Genomic DNA, 17057 nt, shown 5'->3' with positions numbered 1-17057 from the left:
CGTGACCACCTCTGATATGCGAATGCACTGATAGGGGAAGTCGGCCAGTTGGCAATCGTCGCAGGACGAGCTCAACCTTACTATGTGGCTAAGGTCAGCCAAAATCACAAATAAAGCGCGTAGCGTATGCCAATCATAGTGGTAAATATCTGTGTGTTAAAGTATTCTCATCTTGTTGTACCTAGCCTCTGGTGTATATGATCTTGAGCACATTGAAAGCGGTAGCTAAGTTTCACCCCCAACAAAGCATTAAAATCATCTCATCGGCCGTGGCTAGGATGTCTCGAAAGATAATTCAAATTACCCAAAATAATTTGAGCAGGAGGAAATCGAAGCATACCTGGCTGTGCCATTAGGTTCTCTATGCACACCAATCGGGCACCCTCTTAACAATTTCCCATGCTAGGGAAACCTTCTCAATATTCCCTATATGCCCTTCGGTTGGTTTCTCTATTTCCTTCATGTACCATTTTTATCATGTAAATCTATTCTAATGAAGTCACTGTTGCAGCTGTGTCCAAGATGATACTACAAACTGCAGATATGCATCAAACTCTCCAGCTCCAGCAGTACAGTCATGCTAGGTCCAAGCAATTCCAAACCTAGAGAAGGTTGAAGTCAATTAAGATACCTAGTGTCTCTTTCATATCACTCGACATAATGCTTTTCTGCATAAATTCGACAAGTATTCCCCCGATGATCATGGATTTATAAAGACAATGTCCCATTCCTCGACACATACCAGCCGACCGAGTTCTCTCCAATTAATTGCCAAGTACCCTGTGCATAGAAACAGGACCGTGGATAGTCAGGATATTGAGACTCAAAGATATTCATCGTTTGAGCATTGGCTGAGTTGAGTGTGTGGAAAACGCCATCGATTATGAATTCTGATTCCTCGCGCCCCTGCTTTTCGTGGACGACAACAAAGACATATGGTTCAATATCTTGCGAAGATGTATCCTCTTCGGCAGCTTCTTCGTGTGCCCTGTGAACTTCTTCGATCAGTTCTAGTGGGAACTGGGATTCTTTTGTGCGTGTGCATTGCATTATTTCGTGTCTTCGATAGTAAACGCAGAAGATGGGAGGGGATTCTCTTGCATTTTCAGTGATCTGTCATGCTAGAGCTTCGGATAAGCTTGTTTGGTAGTCGAGGACAAAGAATGACGTGGTAAAAACGAACAATAATTCCCTTCATATTTCCTTTCTAAGACACAGATAGATACGTGGGCGTTCCTAGGTACGGGTTCTCCTTTACCTGGCTCTCAAAAACTCAATGAGCTTGTATCATAAGATGGCTACCCAATAACTATCTATTATTGAAACACCAAGACTAATGATACTTTAAGGCAATTATTCTCTTACATGAAGACTGGGAGTCTCTCTGAAGATGGTTTATTCTCACTCCGATTATTCCTGAAATTTGAACAGGAAGCCTTAAAGTCAAAGTCGAGATTATCAAGTAGCACATCCCAGGGTATGAACAACAAAATCGGAGAACAACGATTTCAATCAAGAATATGTTCCCACTCATTAAGCCACCTAGCACGATGTTTGAGCATTTTATGCAAATTCTGGATCCTGGTATACCTGTCCCAAAGAGCATGCTCCACCCAATTATATAGGCTCTTCGATTTGAACTTCCCAGAATACGTAGGATTGAAAAGATTTCGCATGATCCCTCTATCGATACCAACAAGCACCAGGGCTTTATAGATATCCATTTCCCGACACAATGGGGTCTGTAGAAGACTGATGTGTTCACATAGATAGGCCATCAATTTGAGAGGCTTCAGCGCGGTGGACAATTGGCGAGTGTAGCCCGACCAGAGCTCGCTTGCGGCGGACGGTGTGAAGCCGAGAAATTCGAGGACCGGGGGGCTTTCCTTTGCCAGAGGAACTTTTATTTTCCAGAGTGTCCCTGCCTGGTCGTCGTCTTGGTTTGGGACTGGAGTAGATAGTAGCTGTGATGGCTTGATCTGAAGACGGGTCATCGTGACTGTGCAGGTGCCTCCATCTCTTGAGTCAGGGGCGGCAGACTCGATTATTGAAACTTTTTCGAGGCACTTGATCTCTTCATCGGTGAGAATGCCTATGATAGTCAAGGGTTTGGTGTTTGGAGGTTGGTCGGACATGACTGGCTAACACAAGTTTGCGATCTTGAACACGGGGGAAATTGATGAATATTCTTAGGGATTAAAATGCTTGTTGATGACTACTATATTTTGTACCATTGCAATCTGGCTCGTGATAATCAAATCGGAATAGTAACCGATGAAATAGGGAAAGAAGGAAAATGATCCATAGATGTCATACCCGAATTCGCCATCGGACGCCAAATCTGGAAATAGAGCCAACATAAGTAATCTAGTCATCTTTTTGCCTGGCATTGGCAGTAGGGAAATTATTGTACAAGAATTCTTCAATCTTATGCTTGCGAGATCTCCTTCAAGGCATGCTCGACAGTTCCAGCGCTCCATGCATCGACACGCTCGCGGTCAGATGTCTCATACAAAGTCCGTGCCAAGGCCGCAAGCAATGCCACTTCTTTCGCATCCGCCTCCGCAACTTGGACTTGAATCCAGCTGATGACCGCTGCGCGGGTAATCAAAGTAGTACTGCCGCCCACTTGCGCAGCTCGGTAGATTATATGCAGAATCTTTCGTCGGGCTGCCTCGCTAAGAGTCGGTGACTGGTAGAGTGAGAGAATGCGTTCGAAAACATTCGCACGTCTGTAGATTTCCATATCCTGTTAAAAATGGTTAGTGATTGTGAATGTGGAATGGGCATATATCTCAAGTACATACGGCCTTAGTGCGGAGACCCTTAACGAATAGTCCCAGCAACCAGTCAATCTCGTCAAAGTAGCCATCGTCCAGCTCAGGCTCATTGAGGAAGACCTTGTCAATCCAGTAGGATGGGATCTTCTCCACTTCCCATACGGGAGCTTTCTGCAAGAATTTGTTGACCTTTCCATACACCTTGTGCAAGGGATGAGTGAGGATGTTCAGGCAGTTGGCCGCGCATTCGCCGATGATCCAGGGAATAGGCTCCCCAAGACCGATTTGATTGACAGTCTCAAGAAGCTCACCCGTGAGGGTATATACAGTACGCCACTCCCCATATTTGGATTCCTGAATGTAAAGTCAGCAAAAGCTCCAGTTTTTTCAAGGATGTTCGTGCCTACCTTCAGCTGGCCCATAAACCGAGCGATCTTGGCAAATGCCTGTCTCCGAACTTCCTCGTGCTCCGAGCACAAACAAAGCATCAGCTCAGCAATACGCCCTTGTTCAACAGCTTGCTCGAGGTCTTCTCTCTCCCACCTGTGCAGTGCGTTATGTGTGGTACCTTCAGTGGGCAGGAAGCCGAAGATCTCATCGAGATCCACTGTTGCGGTCTTGGCGGACGAGGTCGGGGCCACCGGCTCAGAGTCAACATCCATTTTGTCTTCGTCATCAATGTCTTCTTGTCCCTTGAAACTTTTCTTGATCAGGGATCGGGTCTTCTTCGTCTCAGTAGCTTCAACCAAAGTGTCACGAGCAGCCTTCAAGGCAGCGGAGTTTTCTCCAGCCTGTTTCAGGTGCGCAAGTAACTTGGCAATCCAGGCTCCAGTAGCTATTTCAGCAGATTCATCGCCGGCCTTGACGACGAAAGGCCATTGTTCGACGATGGCTGCGACAAGAGGGCTGGTAGCAGCTTCGTCTTGGGACGTGGACCCGATCAGGTCTAGATAGTGGACAGGCTTCTTCGCGACTCGGGACACGCAATTGTCAATGAAAACCAACTGTTTATGCAGTGTCTCGGATTCGGAATCTTCAAGACTAGACAGGAGGGCGTTGAATGACTGCGGTAGGTTCTGCAAGACGGAATTGTCCGCAAGAACAGACCTTAGCAGAGAAGAAATGCGGCGCGCAGAGTCCTTGTCCGAGGTTTCCACAAGAACCTTGAGAATCGAGGTAAAGGGCGAGTATTGCATAGATGCTGCAAGAGGGTTAGTTGATAAATTCACATATAACTATTAGGAAAGACTGCATACCTGGCTTCTGCCACCACCTCATTGAGGCAGACTGCTGTGCGATCTGGAGGACACTCTGCAACTGGCTTAGGAGCATCTCAGAGTCATCAGCGCTGAGCTTGGGTTCTTCGAGACGCTTCAAAACATCCACCAGTACCAAGGACACATCAAAGTTCTCCTCCAACGCAATATCGGGCATTACTTCGTAGTAACACGCCAAGAGCTCAGCAACAGCCTCTTGCTGTTGCAAGTCCTCCTTGGTAGTTCGGCGGAACAGAAGGATCGTATCTTTGACGGCTGGAATTCGGCGAGAGAACTCAGCGAGCAGCTTGGAAGAAGCCTGGTTCCAGAACAGCTGGGCTTGCCCATGATCGGCTCGGAAGATCTTCAGAACAGCCCGCAATTTTTTGAACGAGAGGGTCAAAATTCGCACTGCGAACAATGTAATAATCTCAGCGTTCTGATTCAAGCACCGGGTCATGATTTTCTGGCTCATAGGGCGAGGAAGAACATTCTCGATGACGATGGACACGGGAGGCGGCAGGGCCGGCTGCTTGTCCTTCCAGCCACAGTTTGTGGGCACGGGTAGCTGCACCGTTGAGAAGAGGAAAGCAGACTCGGCCATCCATGAGGGGGTGGCCTTGGGGTCTGCCGTGAACATGGTCTTTTTAGTGAAAAAGTCGGCGATCAACTCAGGGGCGGCCTTGAAGATGGTGACCAGCAACTCGATTTGCAGACTGTCCACATCTGGGCGAAGGCATTGAATCAGGTGAGACAGGGAGTTGTTTCGCACAGGGATAGACTCCCGGTACTTGTCGACGTGAATAGGCGAGTCGAGACCCAATTCGATACTTTCATCATCATCGATTGGCAGAGTCTCGGGATCAGTTCCAATTGGGTACCAGCCCGTCTCTGGGAGTAGAACGCCGAGACCAGAGGTCTTGCAAATATTCATTAGGACCCGGTGGATCTCATTGGCAATCACTGTCCCTTCGGGATTAGGCTCATCAGACTCGCGGTCATAGCCGTAGAGCGTCACCAACTTCTCCAGGTTCCAACGATTGAAGAACTTGCTCTTGGATTTGCGGGGCAATGATTCGTCTTGCACAATATCTCGCTCAACTGCCTTGATAATCTCCAGAGCATCCGCCCGAGCGTCTTTCCGGGCGTGTTCAAGCAGCGCTCGAGTAAGTTTCGGCTGCTCGATGATGTCGCTCTTCTCCAAAGTTTGTTGGACTCTCAGGTTGGCAAGGAGATACTTCAGAGCATTTCTTCGGAGTGTCGACTTCGGTGCATCATCCTCTGCAGCCTCAAGCTGCAGCTTGTTAGGTGTCAAGAAGATTTCGAGTCGCTTGAAGGTAATATAACGGGTGAGATACAGTTTGCGAGCGACAGCGCCGCCGTCATACGTGACAATTTCGGTGAGAAGACGCAAGCATGGAGAGATTAGATGCTCCTTCGTCTTTGTTGCCGTCAAACCACGGTTGAAAAGTCTGAGCTGGTCCTTCTGCAGCAGGTGCTTACACAAAGCGACTCCGAATTCCCGGAATTCAAGTTGGCGGGAGATAGTCTTCAAGAAGATCGCCAATACAGAGGGAATGTTGGTTAGTAGAGGCTCATTATTGTTGCTATCAGCAAAGCCCCAGGTCTGGATGAGATCCGGAAAGCAGACGGAGGTGTCTTCCTCTTTGCCAGGAGTAATTTGCTTATCGCAATAGCCCTTCAGAACACGAAGCTTCTGAGTCTTGTCACTCTCCTTTTCGGTCTGACCAATTGACACCAGAAACTCCTTGAATTTTAGAATGCCTGTGCAGTCCTGAATTAAGTGGTCGCCCTGCATCGGTTTCAAGGGCCAGAACTCACCTTGCTTGGCAGTTAGAGCGTTCTGCTGGAAAAGCAGGAGCTCGCGCAGTTGGGAAGGAGAAGTAAAATTCACATCCTCGCTGGTCTGTTCATCATCGAGCTTTCTGCGCTTCGCCCTAGAGGGATGCTCGGCAATGTGCGCCATTTTATTGTGGTGTTGCGTTGGTGACGACGGTATTATTTTTTTTTTCAGAGTCTTGATGTTCCGATGCCATCGAGATTTTACGCGCGCTGATTGGCTGGCGCCACTCCGCAAATCCCTTCAGCTTTAAACGTGGATCCCATAGACAGCCACGCTTGTAACAACCTGTCAAGAGTTCCCTTTTTAATTCGTAGGGCTGTTTTTCGTAGTGAAGACTGATGCTAGAGGGGCCTAGTCCAAGATTGATCAAAAAATTCTATCATTTCCCATCTGAGATGTTCCGGAGGCCTACTAGGTACAAAATATATATTTCTCTACTCTCAGGGTGCAGATATAAAAGCACAGTGACCCCCATGTATCAGAGGCGCATTTAGGAAATTGGGAACTACTGTCCGGTGTAGCAGCTAAAACCGATAGATATCGAATGAAATCCAACATCGCACATATTCCAATCCATAGTATTTACAAAACCTCGAATCTGGGGATCAAGTCTAATGTAAACTTGAGGTTGAACGATTCTGCTAGCTAGCTATTTGAAGAACCGGTACTTCTTGTCCTTGTCTTTCTTGTCCTTATCCTTCTTATCTTTGTCCTTCTTGCTGAGCTTCCCACTAGGCGGAGGTGTCGATCCGTTATTCAGAGACAGATTCGCCATCATGTCCCCCGGGGCTACAGGGGGGTTGAGATTGGGTGGGGGCACAGCCTTCTTTTGTGGCTGAGGAGGGGGAGGTGAAGGCGTGTTCTTCTCAAATAGATGAGCAGGGGCAGTAGGCTTAGGCCGGTCTGCGGGAAGGTCCAAACGGCGTTTGTCAACACTGAGATCCCGGACTTGACGTATGAAGAGTGATGGAGTTAGCATGTGAGTGGTGGCTAGGAACACATCCCGGTTGTACGCCTGTGAGACCTCGTAACAAGCGCGAGCCTCAGAGTGGGTGGCGCCACCAGCCATGAAGACAATCATGCGCTGGCGCGGCTGATCAACAGCGCGAGTGCGCGCCCAGGTTGGTTTAGCACTGCGCAAAGAGGCTTGCTGGGAGAGTGTCTCCTGGGCGGCCATTGCGCTATCAGTTTCGGTGTGAGGTCTCGTGAAAGGGAAAGTCGTCTGGTCCAACGTGCCCTTGATTTGCTCCTCAAGCATCTGTTTGAGATTCAAATCATAGCGGGCCAGGCTGAGTTCTTCCGACTCCGAACCTGGGTTCTTGCGGTTGAACAGGGGCTGCACCGGCGGCTTTTCGTCTTTGAGTGGTTTCTCCACGCGAACTCCTAGAAGCTCCAGATTGGCAATTACCTGGCCGTCTTGGCCTGGAAGCTGGGCATGTGCCATTAGCTTTCGGATGTCACCGCCGAGTAAACCGCCACGGTAAATAATATACAATAGGATCAATCTCAGTCGATCCAGAGGGATGACTGATTCATCATCCAGAAGTTGAACGAGCTGCGCTGCCAAGTTTTTGGCCTTCTTGAAATTCTCATCGAGTCCGGTTGCAAAAGACTGTTCAATGGAACTGACTTCGATGAGCTTACGCTCCTGGAAGAATTTCATACACTCCTCTGCCATATTCAAATGCAGCGTGTAAGCGTCCTTGCCTTCTGTGAATTCATTCAGGCCAACCAACATGTCCCGGATCGTGTTCACGGTGAGCTTCTCGTTACTGTAGATCCAACTATTAGTCAAAAAACACAAATCAAGAAGATGACCCGCTGCGAGGAGACCCACTCTTCTGCAAATTGTGGATTCGCTGCTCTGAATCTGGCAAAATCATCACCAAGTTTCTCAAGCACATCTTTCATGTGCATGTGTCGATAGTCTACCCAGACCTTGTCGTGCTCGCCAATCTCCATCTCTTTTAGCTCCTCGTTGGGCTTGCCTTGATTGAGTAGAGTCTTATATGTGATCTTTTCTCCATCCTTGACCGGCAACAAATCGAACACCATGGCCCCGTATGTGAATTCATGGAGGAGTGGCGCGAAAACGTCCATAGAACGGTCAACAATAAGTAACACTCCACGAGGTCGGTTCGATGGAGGAGGGAAGTCACGCTGAAATTGCGCAAATTGGTCTAATTCACTTTGGACGAAACGGGCGAGGTGGGAGCAAAGCACACCAGCTTCATGAGTCGGGGCACGAGGGCGGTAATACCGGATCACAGGATACTCGCCCAAGCAGGCGCAAAGCGAGACAATCTTCAACATGATCAGTATACGGGCGCTCACAAAGAAAATAACTAATTTATAGAGCTCATTACCTTTTGAGCCAATTCTTCGAGGTGTTTGCGGACCAATCCATTGCAGCCTGGGTGGAACAGCACCGGGAAGCTCCATGGATCCCGCAAAGTGACCAGGTGTGATTCTCGAGGGTAGAAGTCGATGTTCAAGATCCGGTAGTCAGCGATGTGATTCCGGGCAATTTCAGATCGATCGAGACGTTGACGCTGCTGGGGGTCGAGGACTGTAAACCTCGTCAGCTACCAGCACTCCACGGAGGCTCCATCTCGCCAACACGCACAGGAGGTCCAAACCAAGTATGCCTTCTTATATCGTCCGACCTCAAAGTCGGCCATCAAACAGTCGACAATCCATGACTGTGGCGACAGTATGTACAGCGCGCTCATGTCCGGGTTGGGCTGCCGGCGGTTCTCGATTTGTTCGATGTCTGCGGGGTGATGTGGTTTAGCAGGCCTACCGTTGCGCCGGAGGGTCGGGGTCTCGCTCACTGGACACATTGAGGTTCAGGATCTCTTCGTCTTTCACAGCGCTGTTGATCAGCTTTCGGCTGGCCTCATCCACCACCAAAACTTTCCACTGTACGGAAGGTGGCGGTCATCAGTGTCCGTTGTAGTAGGGGGAGGGGAGGGAATGCAACCCACGTCATTGCCGACGACATTGCGGATCGTGTTGAGGATAACTATATAGAGGCAGAACGAAGTCAGTCGCCGTCGCTAGGGAGAGTCATTCAAACAAGGCCACGTACTGTCGCGCTGGATGCCGATGATGGAGGAGCCCATGTTGGCGGGCAGCCCACGGGACTGGTACTGCAGACGGGGCCGACAAAGATGACTGGGAAAGGACAGTCAAATGCGCCAGAACCCAAGACAGGCGATCCGAGGCGGTGCACAAGGGACTTAGGTGGCCCGTAGTGGTGGTCGTAGGAGGTATATTGGCAGGATATTGGTAGGAGAGGGTTCCCCACCATTGGGGGGAGCTTCGACAGGGAAGAAGTGGATCTCCGGGTGGCGCGCCAGGGAACTCATCCCCGATAAGCAACTTGCGCAACTCTGATTCATTTTTCTTTGAAACCGCGCTGAAACCCGCCTGTCTCGTGGCTCTGCCCGTCGTTATCCCTTGTCCAATCCCTCTTTCTATCGTTGGGCACCCCCTGATCGTGGCTATTGACGTCAATCGTTCCTCCCATCCTTGTTGGCCAACGCTCCCAGCGTGCAGGAAATGCAGTCATGGACCGGCAGAGGCAGCCGCTCACTCTTCTGGGCCTTGAGGTCACTGACTCGGCCTGCTGAACGACATTTCACGACGACTCCGGTACTTCAACGATCGAAGCGGAATCAAAAGCCGAAGGCCAATCCACGCGAGGATAGCAGCAATGGTGTCTTCGGCCAATCCTTAAAGAAAAAGCCCTCTACACCTCGACAATCTGTCCGACAGGATATTGCGGCGACGCGAGATTTCACCCGAGTGGTGGAGACGGCTCTACGTGATATAAAATACAGACTACAGAATACAGGCCAGCTTCCAGAAACATGGGGCCAATTCGAGCGCCAGATGATCAATGCCTGTCGCATAGAGGAAGCCAAAGTGACTGAGAAACCAGGCACAGGAAGCCCCTATCGTCGGATCAAAGTGGCGCTGCAAAAGTCTTATTTGCGATCGGGAGAACAGGGTCTTCGAGATGAACTGGAATATATTCTTTACGCTGATAGCATGACTGCGTTATACTCGACCCCGAATTTGGAAGGACAGCGAGAAGTGGCCGATTTCCGATATCCCGCAGAGTGGTACCCTCGCGCACGCTCGATCCAACGGACGGTCCATCTACATGTCGGCCCGACGAATTCCGGAAAGACTTACCACGCATTGAAAAGGCTGGAAGATTGCAAGTCCGGTTTCTATGCAGGACCATTAAGACTGTTGGCGCAGGAGGTATACCATCGCTTCAAGGATAAGGGAGTCCCCGTCAGTTTGGTGACAGGAGATGATGTCAAGCTACCAGAAAATGGAGAAACTCCCCGCATCATCAGCAACACGGTGGAAATGGTCGGCATGGGACGCGAGTTCGATGTTGGAGTCATTGACGAGATTCAGATGATTGCCAATCCTAAGCGAGGCTGGGCATGGACTCGAGCTGTACTTGGAGCGCAGGTCAAAGAGTTGCATCTCTGTGGCGAAACACGTGCTGTGCCACTCATTCGCGAATTGTGCGCTCTCACGGGCGATAATCTGGAGATTCATCGCTATGAGCGGCTCAATCCTCTCGAGGTGATGCCCCATAGTTTAAGGGGCAACTTGAACAAACTTGAGAAAGGCGACTGCATAGTCTCTTTTTCCCGGGTTGGTATTCATGCTCTGAAAGCAGACATTGAGAAGTTGACTGGGCGCCGTGTGGCTATTGTCTATGGTGGTCTCCCAGCCGAGATTCGGACTCAGCAGGCCAGTCTATTCAACGATCCAGATAATGACTACGATTTTCTTGTTGCAAGTGATGCGATTGGCATGGGATTGAACTTGTAAGTTACTCCGCAATGGCCCGCCCTGCTTGAGCTTCACTGACCCCATAACAGGAGCTGCAAGCGTGTCATCTTCGAGACACTTATCAAACGTACACCACATGGCCTGCAACGTCTATCGGTACCCGAGATCAAACAGATCGGCGGGCGTGCTGGTCGTTATCGCCCGGCAAATGCCCAGAATAGCTCAGAAGACTCCTCTGAGCCTAATATTGGCTTGGTCACTTGCATTGAAGAAGTCGACCTTCCTTATATCCAGCAAGCAATGAACACGGAACCCCCGCCGCTTCGGGCTGCGGGAATTTGGCCGCCTGACTTTGTCTTCCAAAAGTTTGCAGCTTATTTCCCAAGGAGTGTACCCTTGGAGTACCTCATCAAGCGGCTGATGGAAATCGCTCAAGTCGACCCATTATTCTTTATGTGCGACTCAGACAGTCAGTTGGACAATGCGGGGATTGTTGATACTGTGGAGGGATTGCGGATTCATGACCAGCTCACGCTCATAGCTGCACCCATGGAAACCAAGGATCAATCGTCTCGCATGATTTGTGGGGCCTTTGCCGACTGTGTCGCCGAAAATACGCGTGGTCGGTTACTGGACATTCCCAGTCTCGATCTTGAGATTCTTGAACAGGGAGTCTCTGGAAACAAGGACTATTTGCATGCGCTAGAGAGTCTACACAAAGCCATCATTTTGTACTCGTGGCTGAGCTTCCGGTTTGGGGGCATCTTTACGGACCGGACTCTTGCGGCCCATGTGAAAGAGCTTGTTGAAGAGAGGATGATTCGAGCATTGACCGAATTCTCGGCTAACAAGAAGTTGCGAAGAAATGCTTCCCTCAAGCGTCAGATCGCGCTGCAGAAGCAGAATCTTGATCAGATGCGCATCATTTCTGATGAAGATCTCATGTCTCCTCACGGTGAAGGGGAAGCGCCAATGCAAGTAGACCTGTCGAAAGACGAGTCTGCCGACAGCCAACCAACTTCATCGGGTGGTGAAATGTTGGACGAAAGTCCAGTGGAAGAAAGCTCCGGCGATGCCTTCAAAGATGACCTCCCGGAGGACGACCTCGTCGAAGACTCGAGAAAGGCTTCGAAGGCCGAAGGATCTTGGCCATCGAGTCAAGTCTCTCAGCATGACTGAAGAAACTGTAACAACACTTGTATATTAATTGTACATAACCTGACATCCTCTCCGACCACGGAACACTCACTCCACCACTTTTATAATCAGTAGTCTCAAAATTCCTGGACTAGTGAAGTCAAGCAAGATTAAAGTAAAACGATTTAAGCATTCTCGGGAGTCCCGGGAATTGCTAAAACGATGATACAAGATCCTAACCACACGATACACACCTAGTTAGGGTTGAGCGTAGTAACTGTATTACTATCTTCTAATTAGGAGATCCTCTAGAAACTAGAGAAACGGACTAATTAGACATGCGTTGATCTTTCCATCAAGGAGGGTAAATGGAAATGGACAGAGGACTTTAGCGCCGCCGGCGAACAGCAATATGGTAACCCAGGAGGCCCTATGCGTAGATAATTGGCACGGGGCCCTTATGGACGCAGGTACTAAGGCCGTCGCCTCTGGCGTTGAAGTCCTCTTTCCATTCGTCGTTTTTACGAGTGGTAGATAATAAATCTTTATTTAGCATGCAAATATGCTCGTCCGGTAGTTTAACGTCAGAGGGAAGGGTCTTGTAGTGGCTGTTTTCGAAAACCATCTTTGGTGTAGACAGGCAGCTTAGGGGACTTGCTAAAACAACGATACACGATACACCACTATTTTTGGTTTGGCGGAGTGATAGTATTACTATATTTTTGAGTAGAGTTCCATCAGTTATAACCCTGACAAATTTCCAAATTATTTTAGCAATCTAGTTAAACGGCATTAGTGTTATTCAAAAAGATAGTTCGAAAGATGTTCAGAAAAACCTTCTAAATAAGATTGATTGAGGCATATCTAGTTAGTCCTTTTCTCTGGATTCTAGACTCATACTTTGAACTACAGTACTATTATGATATCTAAAGTAGAAGACAGTAATACCATTATGTATCATCGTTTTAGCAATTCCCAGTAGGGAAATAATACCTTGGTTGAGCTTATCGCTTATCGGTGGCAACTTCGGCCAGACTGATTTTCCGCCGCATTCACTCTTTGCTCGCGAAGCGCAGCGTCGATCGCCAGGCAGTGTTTCGCGCACTCGCTCACTCGAAACTTCTCTCGTTCGTGCTTCGCCTTTCTTTCTTCTCTGTCGCTCTTTTTCCACGGTCGCCACCATGGATGACCTGGAGTCGCTGGAGCTGTTGTCGCTCGTGTCGCGAGTGACCAACGAGCTCCAGAACTACCTAGGCATTAACGACAAGACGCTGGCGGAATTCGTGATCGACCAGCATCTCAAATGCAATGGCTCGTTTCCGGAATTCAAGAAACTGCTTGATGAAATGGGCGCCGAGTTCCCGCAGAGTCTGATGGAGAGTGTCGACCGGTTGGTGCTCACGATGCACCCCAAGTACAAAGGGAAGAAACAGGAAAATGGAGACTCGGGTGGCGGAGGCGGCGATATTATGGATGAGCTGGATGCTCTGGAAAAGAAGTCCCGCGTGTTCAAGGGTCTTGCGGTTCCAGATAGAGGTCAGCGCTGGGAGGAAGATGACTACCTGGATCGCCCAGCCGACAACGACACCGACGCGCAAGCTGGCGCCATGGACGACACATTCGCAATGCTTGAAGGTCTGGCTGGAAAGGCCAAGGATGATAAGCCCCACGGCCCGCGAGACGACCATCGCAGCAGGAAACGAAGTCGCAGCCCCGATTACGATGACCATGACCGCGGACGCCGCCACAGAAACAAACACCGTTCAAGATCGCGCAGCCCGCACCGACGCAGCAAGAACGACGATTTCATTGATGAGTTCGGAAGATCTATTGGCAAATATGGCGACCGTGACAGCGATCGCAACGGCCACAGCGACCGCCGTAGACACCGTGATCGCGAGAGGAACGAAAACGAGGACTTCCGCCGACCCCCTCCTGTCGAGTTGGATGATGCGCCAGTTCTGTACAAGGTCTACGATGGACAAGTGACGGGTGTGAAGGACTTTGGTGCTTTTGTCAACCTACGAGGAGTCCAAGGGAAGGTAGACGGCCTTGTCCATGTATCGGCGATGCAAGAAGGAGCGCGAGTGAATCATCCATCCGATTTGGTATCGCGTGGACAGCTAGTCAAAGTCAAAGTTGTCAGTATCCAGGGAAATCGCATTGGACTATCAATGAAGGAGGTGGACCAGGCCACCGGAATGGACCTTGTTCCGCAAAAGCGTCTGGCGTCTGGTGCTAATATGGAACGTCTCGATGGCGCTCCAAGCCAGGACCGATATGGCAACCTTAGTTCAGAGGTGCCCGTCATTGAGGGATCAAATGGCCGACCCATGAGGAATCGGAAACGCATGACTTCCCCTGAGCGTTGGGAGATCAGACAGCTCATCGCATCTGGAGTTGCATCTGCCGCGGATTACCCTGATCTCGAGGAAGAGTATCATGCCACTCTCAAGGGTGAGGGAGCCTTTGAAGAAGAGGAGGATGTGGATATTGAAGTCAGGGATGAAGAGCCTCCATTCTTGGCTGGCCAGACGAAGCAATCACTTGAGTTGTCACCAATTCGTGTTGTTAAGGCTCCTGATGGCTCGATGAACCGCGCTGCCATGTCTGGCACTAATCTTGCCAAAGAGAGACGCGAATTGAAGCAGTCAGAGGCACAGGACAAGGCTGCTGAACTGGCCGCTGAAGTTGATCTGAACGCGCAGTGGCAGGATCCCATGGTTGCGCCGGAGGATCGAAAGTTCGCCGCGGATCTTCGCAATACCCAACAAAAGCCGGACGAGCCAATTCCGGAGTGGAAGAGAGTAACTATGGGCAAGAACCCGTCTCTTGGCAAGCGGACCGACATGCCCATCAAGCAACAGCGTGAGAGCTTGCCCGTTTTCAAGTTCCGCAAACAACTTCTTGATGCCGTGAAGGACAACCAGTTGATGATTGTGGTTGGTGATACCGGCTCTGGAAAGACCACCCAATTAACCCAGTATCTGGCCGAGGCTGGATATGGAAACAATGGTATCATTGGCTGTACTCAGCCTCGTCGTGTTGCCGCCATGTCCGTGGCCAAGCGTGTGTCAGAAGAAGTTGGCTGCAGACTGGGCGCGGAGGTCGGTTACACGATCCGTTTTGAGGACTGCACCAGTCCAGAGACCAAGATCAAGTATATGACGGACGGCATGCTCCAGAGAGAAATTCTCATGGATCCAGATCTCAAAAGGTATTCCGTGATTATGCTTGATGAAGCCCACGAGCGCACGATTGCCACCGATATTCTGTTTGGTTTACTGAAGAAGACCATCAAGCGACGGCCTGATCTCCGTTTGATTGTCACTTCCGCTACGCTGGATGCCGAAAAGTTCTCGGAGTACTTCAACGGCTGTCCTATTTTCTCGATTCCTGGACGAACATATCCTGTTGAGATCATGTATTCCAAGGAGCCTGAGTCTGACTACCTGGATGCTGCTCTTATTACTGTCATGCAGATTCACTTGACAGAGGCGGGTGGTGATATCTTGGTCTTCCTTACGGGACAAGAAGAGATCGACACAGCATGCGAGATCTTGTACGAGCGGATGAAGGCTTTAGGGCCGACTGTGCCCGAGTTGGTTATTCTTCCCGTCTACTCTGCACTTCCCAGTGAGATGCAGAGTCGAATCTTCGAGCCTGCCCCGCCTGGCGGCCGAAAGGTTATCATTGCTACCAACATCGCCGAGACCTCCATCACCATTGATAATATTTACTACGTCATCGATCCTGGTTTCGTGAAGCAGAATGCATACGATCCCAAGCTTGGCATGGATTCACTTGTGGTCACACCTATTTCTCAAGCACAGGCTAAGCAACGAGCTGGTCGTGCTGGGCGAACAGGACCAGGCAAATGTTTCCGTCTATACACCGAGGCTGCATATCAGTCTGAAATGCTTCCCACCACAATCCCCGAGATTCAGCGGCAGAATCTGTCACATACCATTCTCATGCTCAAGGCGATGGGCATTAATGACCTGCTTCACTTTGACTTCATGGACCCGCCACCCACCAATACAATGCTGACTGCCCTGGAGGAACTATATGCCTTGTCAGCCCTGGACGATGAAGGTCTCTTGACTCGCCTTGGCCGTAAGATGGCCGATTTCCCCATGGAACCGGCTCTTGCGAAGGTTCTCATCGCATCCGTTGATATGGGATGCTCTGAGGAGATTCTCAGCATTGTCGCCATGCTTTCCATCCAGTCGGTCTTCTACCGTCCCAAGGAGAAGCAGCAACAAGCCGATCAAAAGAAAGCCAAGTTCCACGATCCCCATGGCGATCATCTCACCTTATTGAATGTGTACAACGGCTGGAAGAACTCCAAATTCAACAATGCCTGGTGCTTCGAGAATTTCATCCAGGCCCGTCAGATCCGCCGTGCTCAAGATGTGCGGCAGCAGCTTCTCGGAATCATGAACCGCTACCGTCACAAGATTGTCTCATGTGGACGGGATACTACCATGGTGCGACAAGCACTTTGCACTGGCTTCTTCCGGAATGCGGCTCGCAAGGATCCTCAAGAGGGGTACAAGACGCTCGTCGAAGGTACACCCGTGTACATGCACCCAAGCTCCGCGCTCTTCGGCAAGCCCTCCGAGCATGTCATTTATCACACTTTGGTGCTCACCACCAAGGAGTACATGCATTGCACAACCTCTATCGAGCCGAAATGGCTTGTCGAGGCGGCACCGACCTTCTTCAAGGTTGCGCCAACAGATCGCTTGTCGAAGCGGAAGAAGGCCGAGCGCATTCAGCCTCTGCATAATCGGTTTGCTGGCGAGGATGATTGGCGCCTCTCTGCTCAACGCCGGCAAGGCAGAGGTGGTGGCGGTGGTACTTGGGGTTGAGGTACTCTACTGTTCTTTCTTTTCGTTTCAAGGATACCAGATGCTTCTTGTATGCTTCCGTATATTATTCACCATCATGTACTTTTCCAACTCAAACAGATAAAATTGGAGCTTCAATGGGTGTATGAGATGATTCATCACAACTACAGTTAAAAAATTATCCTCTCTAAGTGTAGAGAAAGCACGGGATGTTCCTATTTGTCCTCAAAGGATAGGGTTTCCTTTAACCACGAGTACGTAGTGGGCACCGGTGAAGGCCCGATTGGCGCCGCGGGGTTTCTCTTTTTTATCCTCTGCCCCCCGCGGACCCGCCACTTCCCCA

At 50.0% G+C, this 17057-nt stretch overlaps 6 protein-coding genes across 6 annotated transcripts; 2 read left to right on the top strand and 4 right to left on the bottom strand.

Moving 5' to 3' along the window:
• Positions 1–580: 580 nt before the first annotated feature.
• On the bottom strand, positions 581–1050 carry N7473_012090 (uncharacterized protein; the record flags this gene model as incomplete). Its single annotated transcript, XM_057158029.1, has 2 exons — positions 581–602; positions 743–1050. 2 exons carry the CDS (start codon positions 1048–1050, stop codon positions 581–583), a joined length of 330 nt encoding a protein of 109 aa, XP_057003879.1.
• A 458-nt stretch (positions 1051–1508) lies between these two features.
• On the bottom strand, positions 1509–2135 carry N7473_012089 (uncharacterized protein; the record flags this gene model as incomplete). Its single annotated transcript, XM_057158028.1, has 2 exons — positions 1509–1542; positions 1591–2135. The coding sequence occupies 2 exons, from the start codon at positions 2133–2135 to the stop codon at positions 1509–1511; spliced, it is 579 nt and encodes a 192-aa protein (XP_057003878.1).
• Positions 2136–2428: 293 nt separating this feature from the next.
• Positions 2429–6023, bottom strand: N7473_012088 (NPA1/URB1 family protein; the record flags this gene model as incomplete). Its single annotated transcript, XM_057158027.1, has 5 exons — positions 2429–2749; positions 2808–3134; positions 3188–3981; positions 4037–5821; positions 5879–6023. 5 exons carry the CDS (start codon positions 6021–6023, stop codon positions 2429–2431), a joined length of 3372 nt encoding a protein of 1123 aa, XP_057003877.1.
• A 526-nt stretch (positions 6024–6549) lies between these two features.
• Positions 6550–9025, bottom strand: N7473_012087 (Sec1 family protein; the record flags this gene model as incomplete). Its single annotated transcript, XM_057158026.1, has 7 exons — positions 6550–7672; positions 7738–8204; positions 8267–8469; positions 8527–8673; positions 8735–8822; positions 8888–8925; positions 8992–9025. 7 exons carry the CDS (start codon positions 9023–9025, stop codon positions 6550–6552), a joined length of 2100 nt encoding a protein of 699 aa, XP_057003876.1.
• Positions 9026–9464: 439 nt separating this feature from the next.
• Positions 9465–11903, top strand: N7473_012086 (ATP-dependent RNA helicase SUV3; the record flags this gene model as incomplete). Its single annotated transcript, XM_057158025.1, has 2 exons — positions 9465–10759; positions 10814–11903. The coding sequence occupies 2 exons, from the start codon at positions 9465–9467 to the stop codon at positions 11901–11903; spliced, it is 2385 nt and encodes a 794-aa protein (XP_057003875.1).
• A 1139-nt stretch (positions 11904–13042) lies between these two features.
• N7473_012085 (uncharacterized protein) lies at positions 13043–16735 on the top strand (the record flags this gene model as incomplete). Its single annotated transcript, XM_057158024.1, has 1 exon — positions 13043–16735. One exon carries the CDS (start codon positions 13043–13045, stop codon positions 16733–16735), a length of 3693 nt encoding a protein of 1230 aa, XP_057003874.1.
• Positions 16736–17057: the final 322 nt, after the last annotated feature.

This window comes from Penicillium subrubescens, assembly GCF_028828155.1.
Source record: "Penicillium subrubescens strain IBT 31985 chromosome Unknown utg000010l_segment0_segment0, whole genome shotgun sequence".
Taxonomy (NCBI): domain Eukaryota; kingdom Fungi; phylum Ascomycota; class Eurotiomycetes; order Eurotiales; family Aspergillaceae; genus Penicillium; species Penicillium subrubescens.
This window is presented reverse-complemented; position numbering and strand designations above follow the sequence as displayed.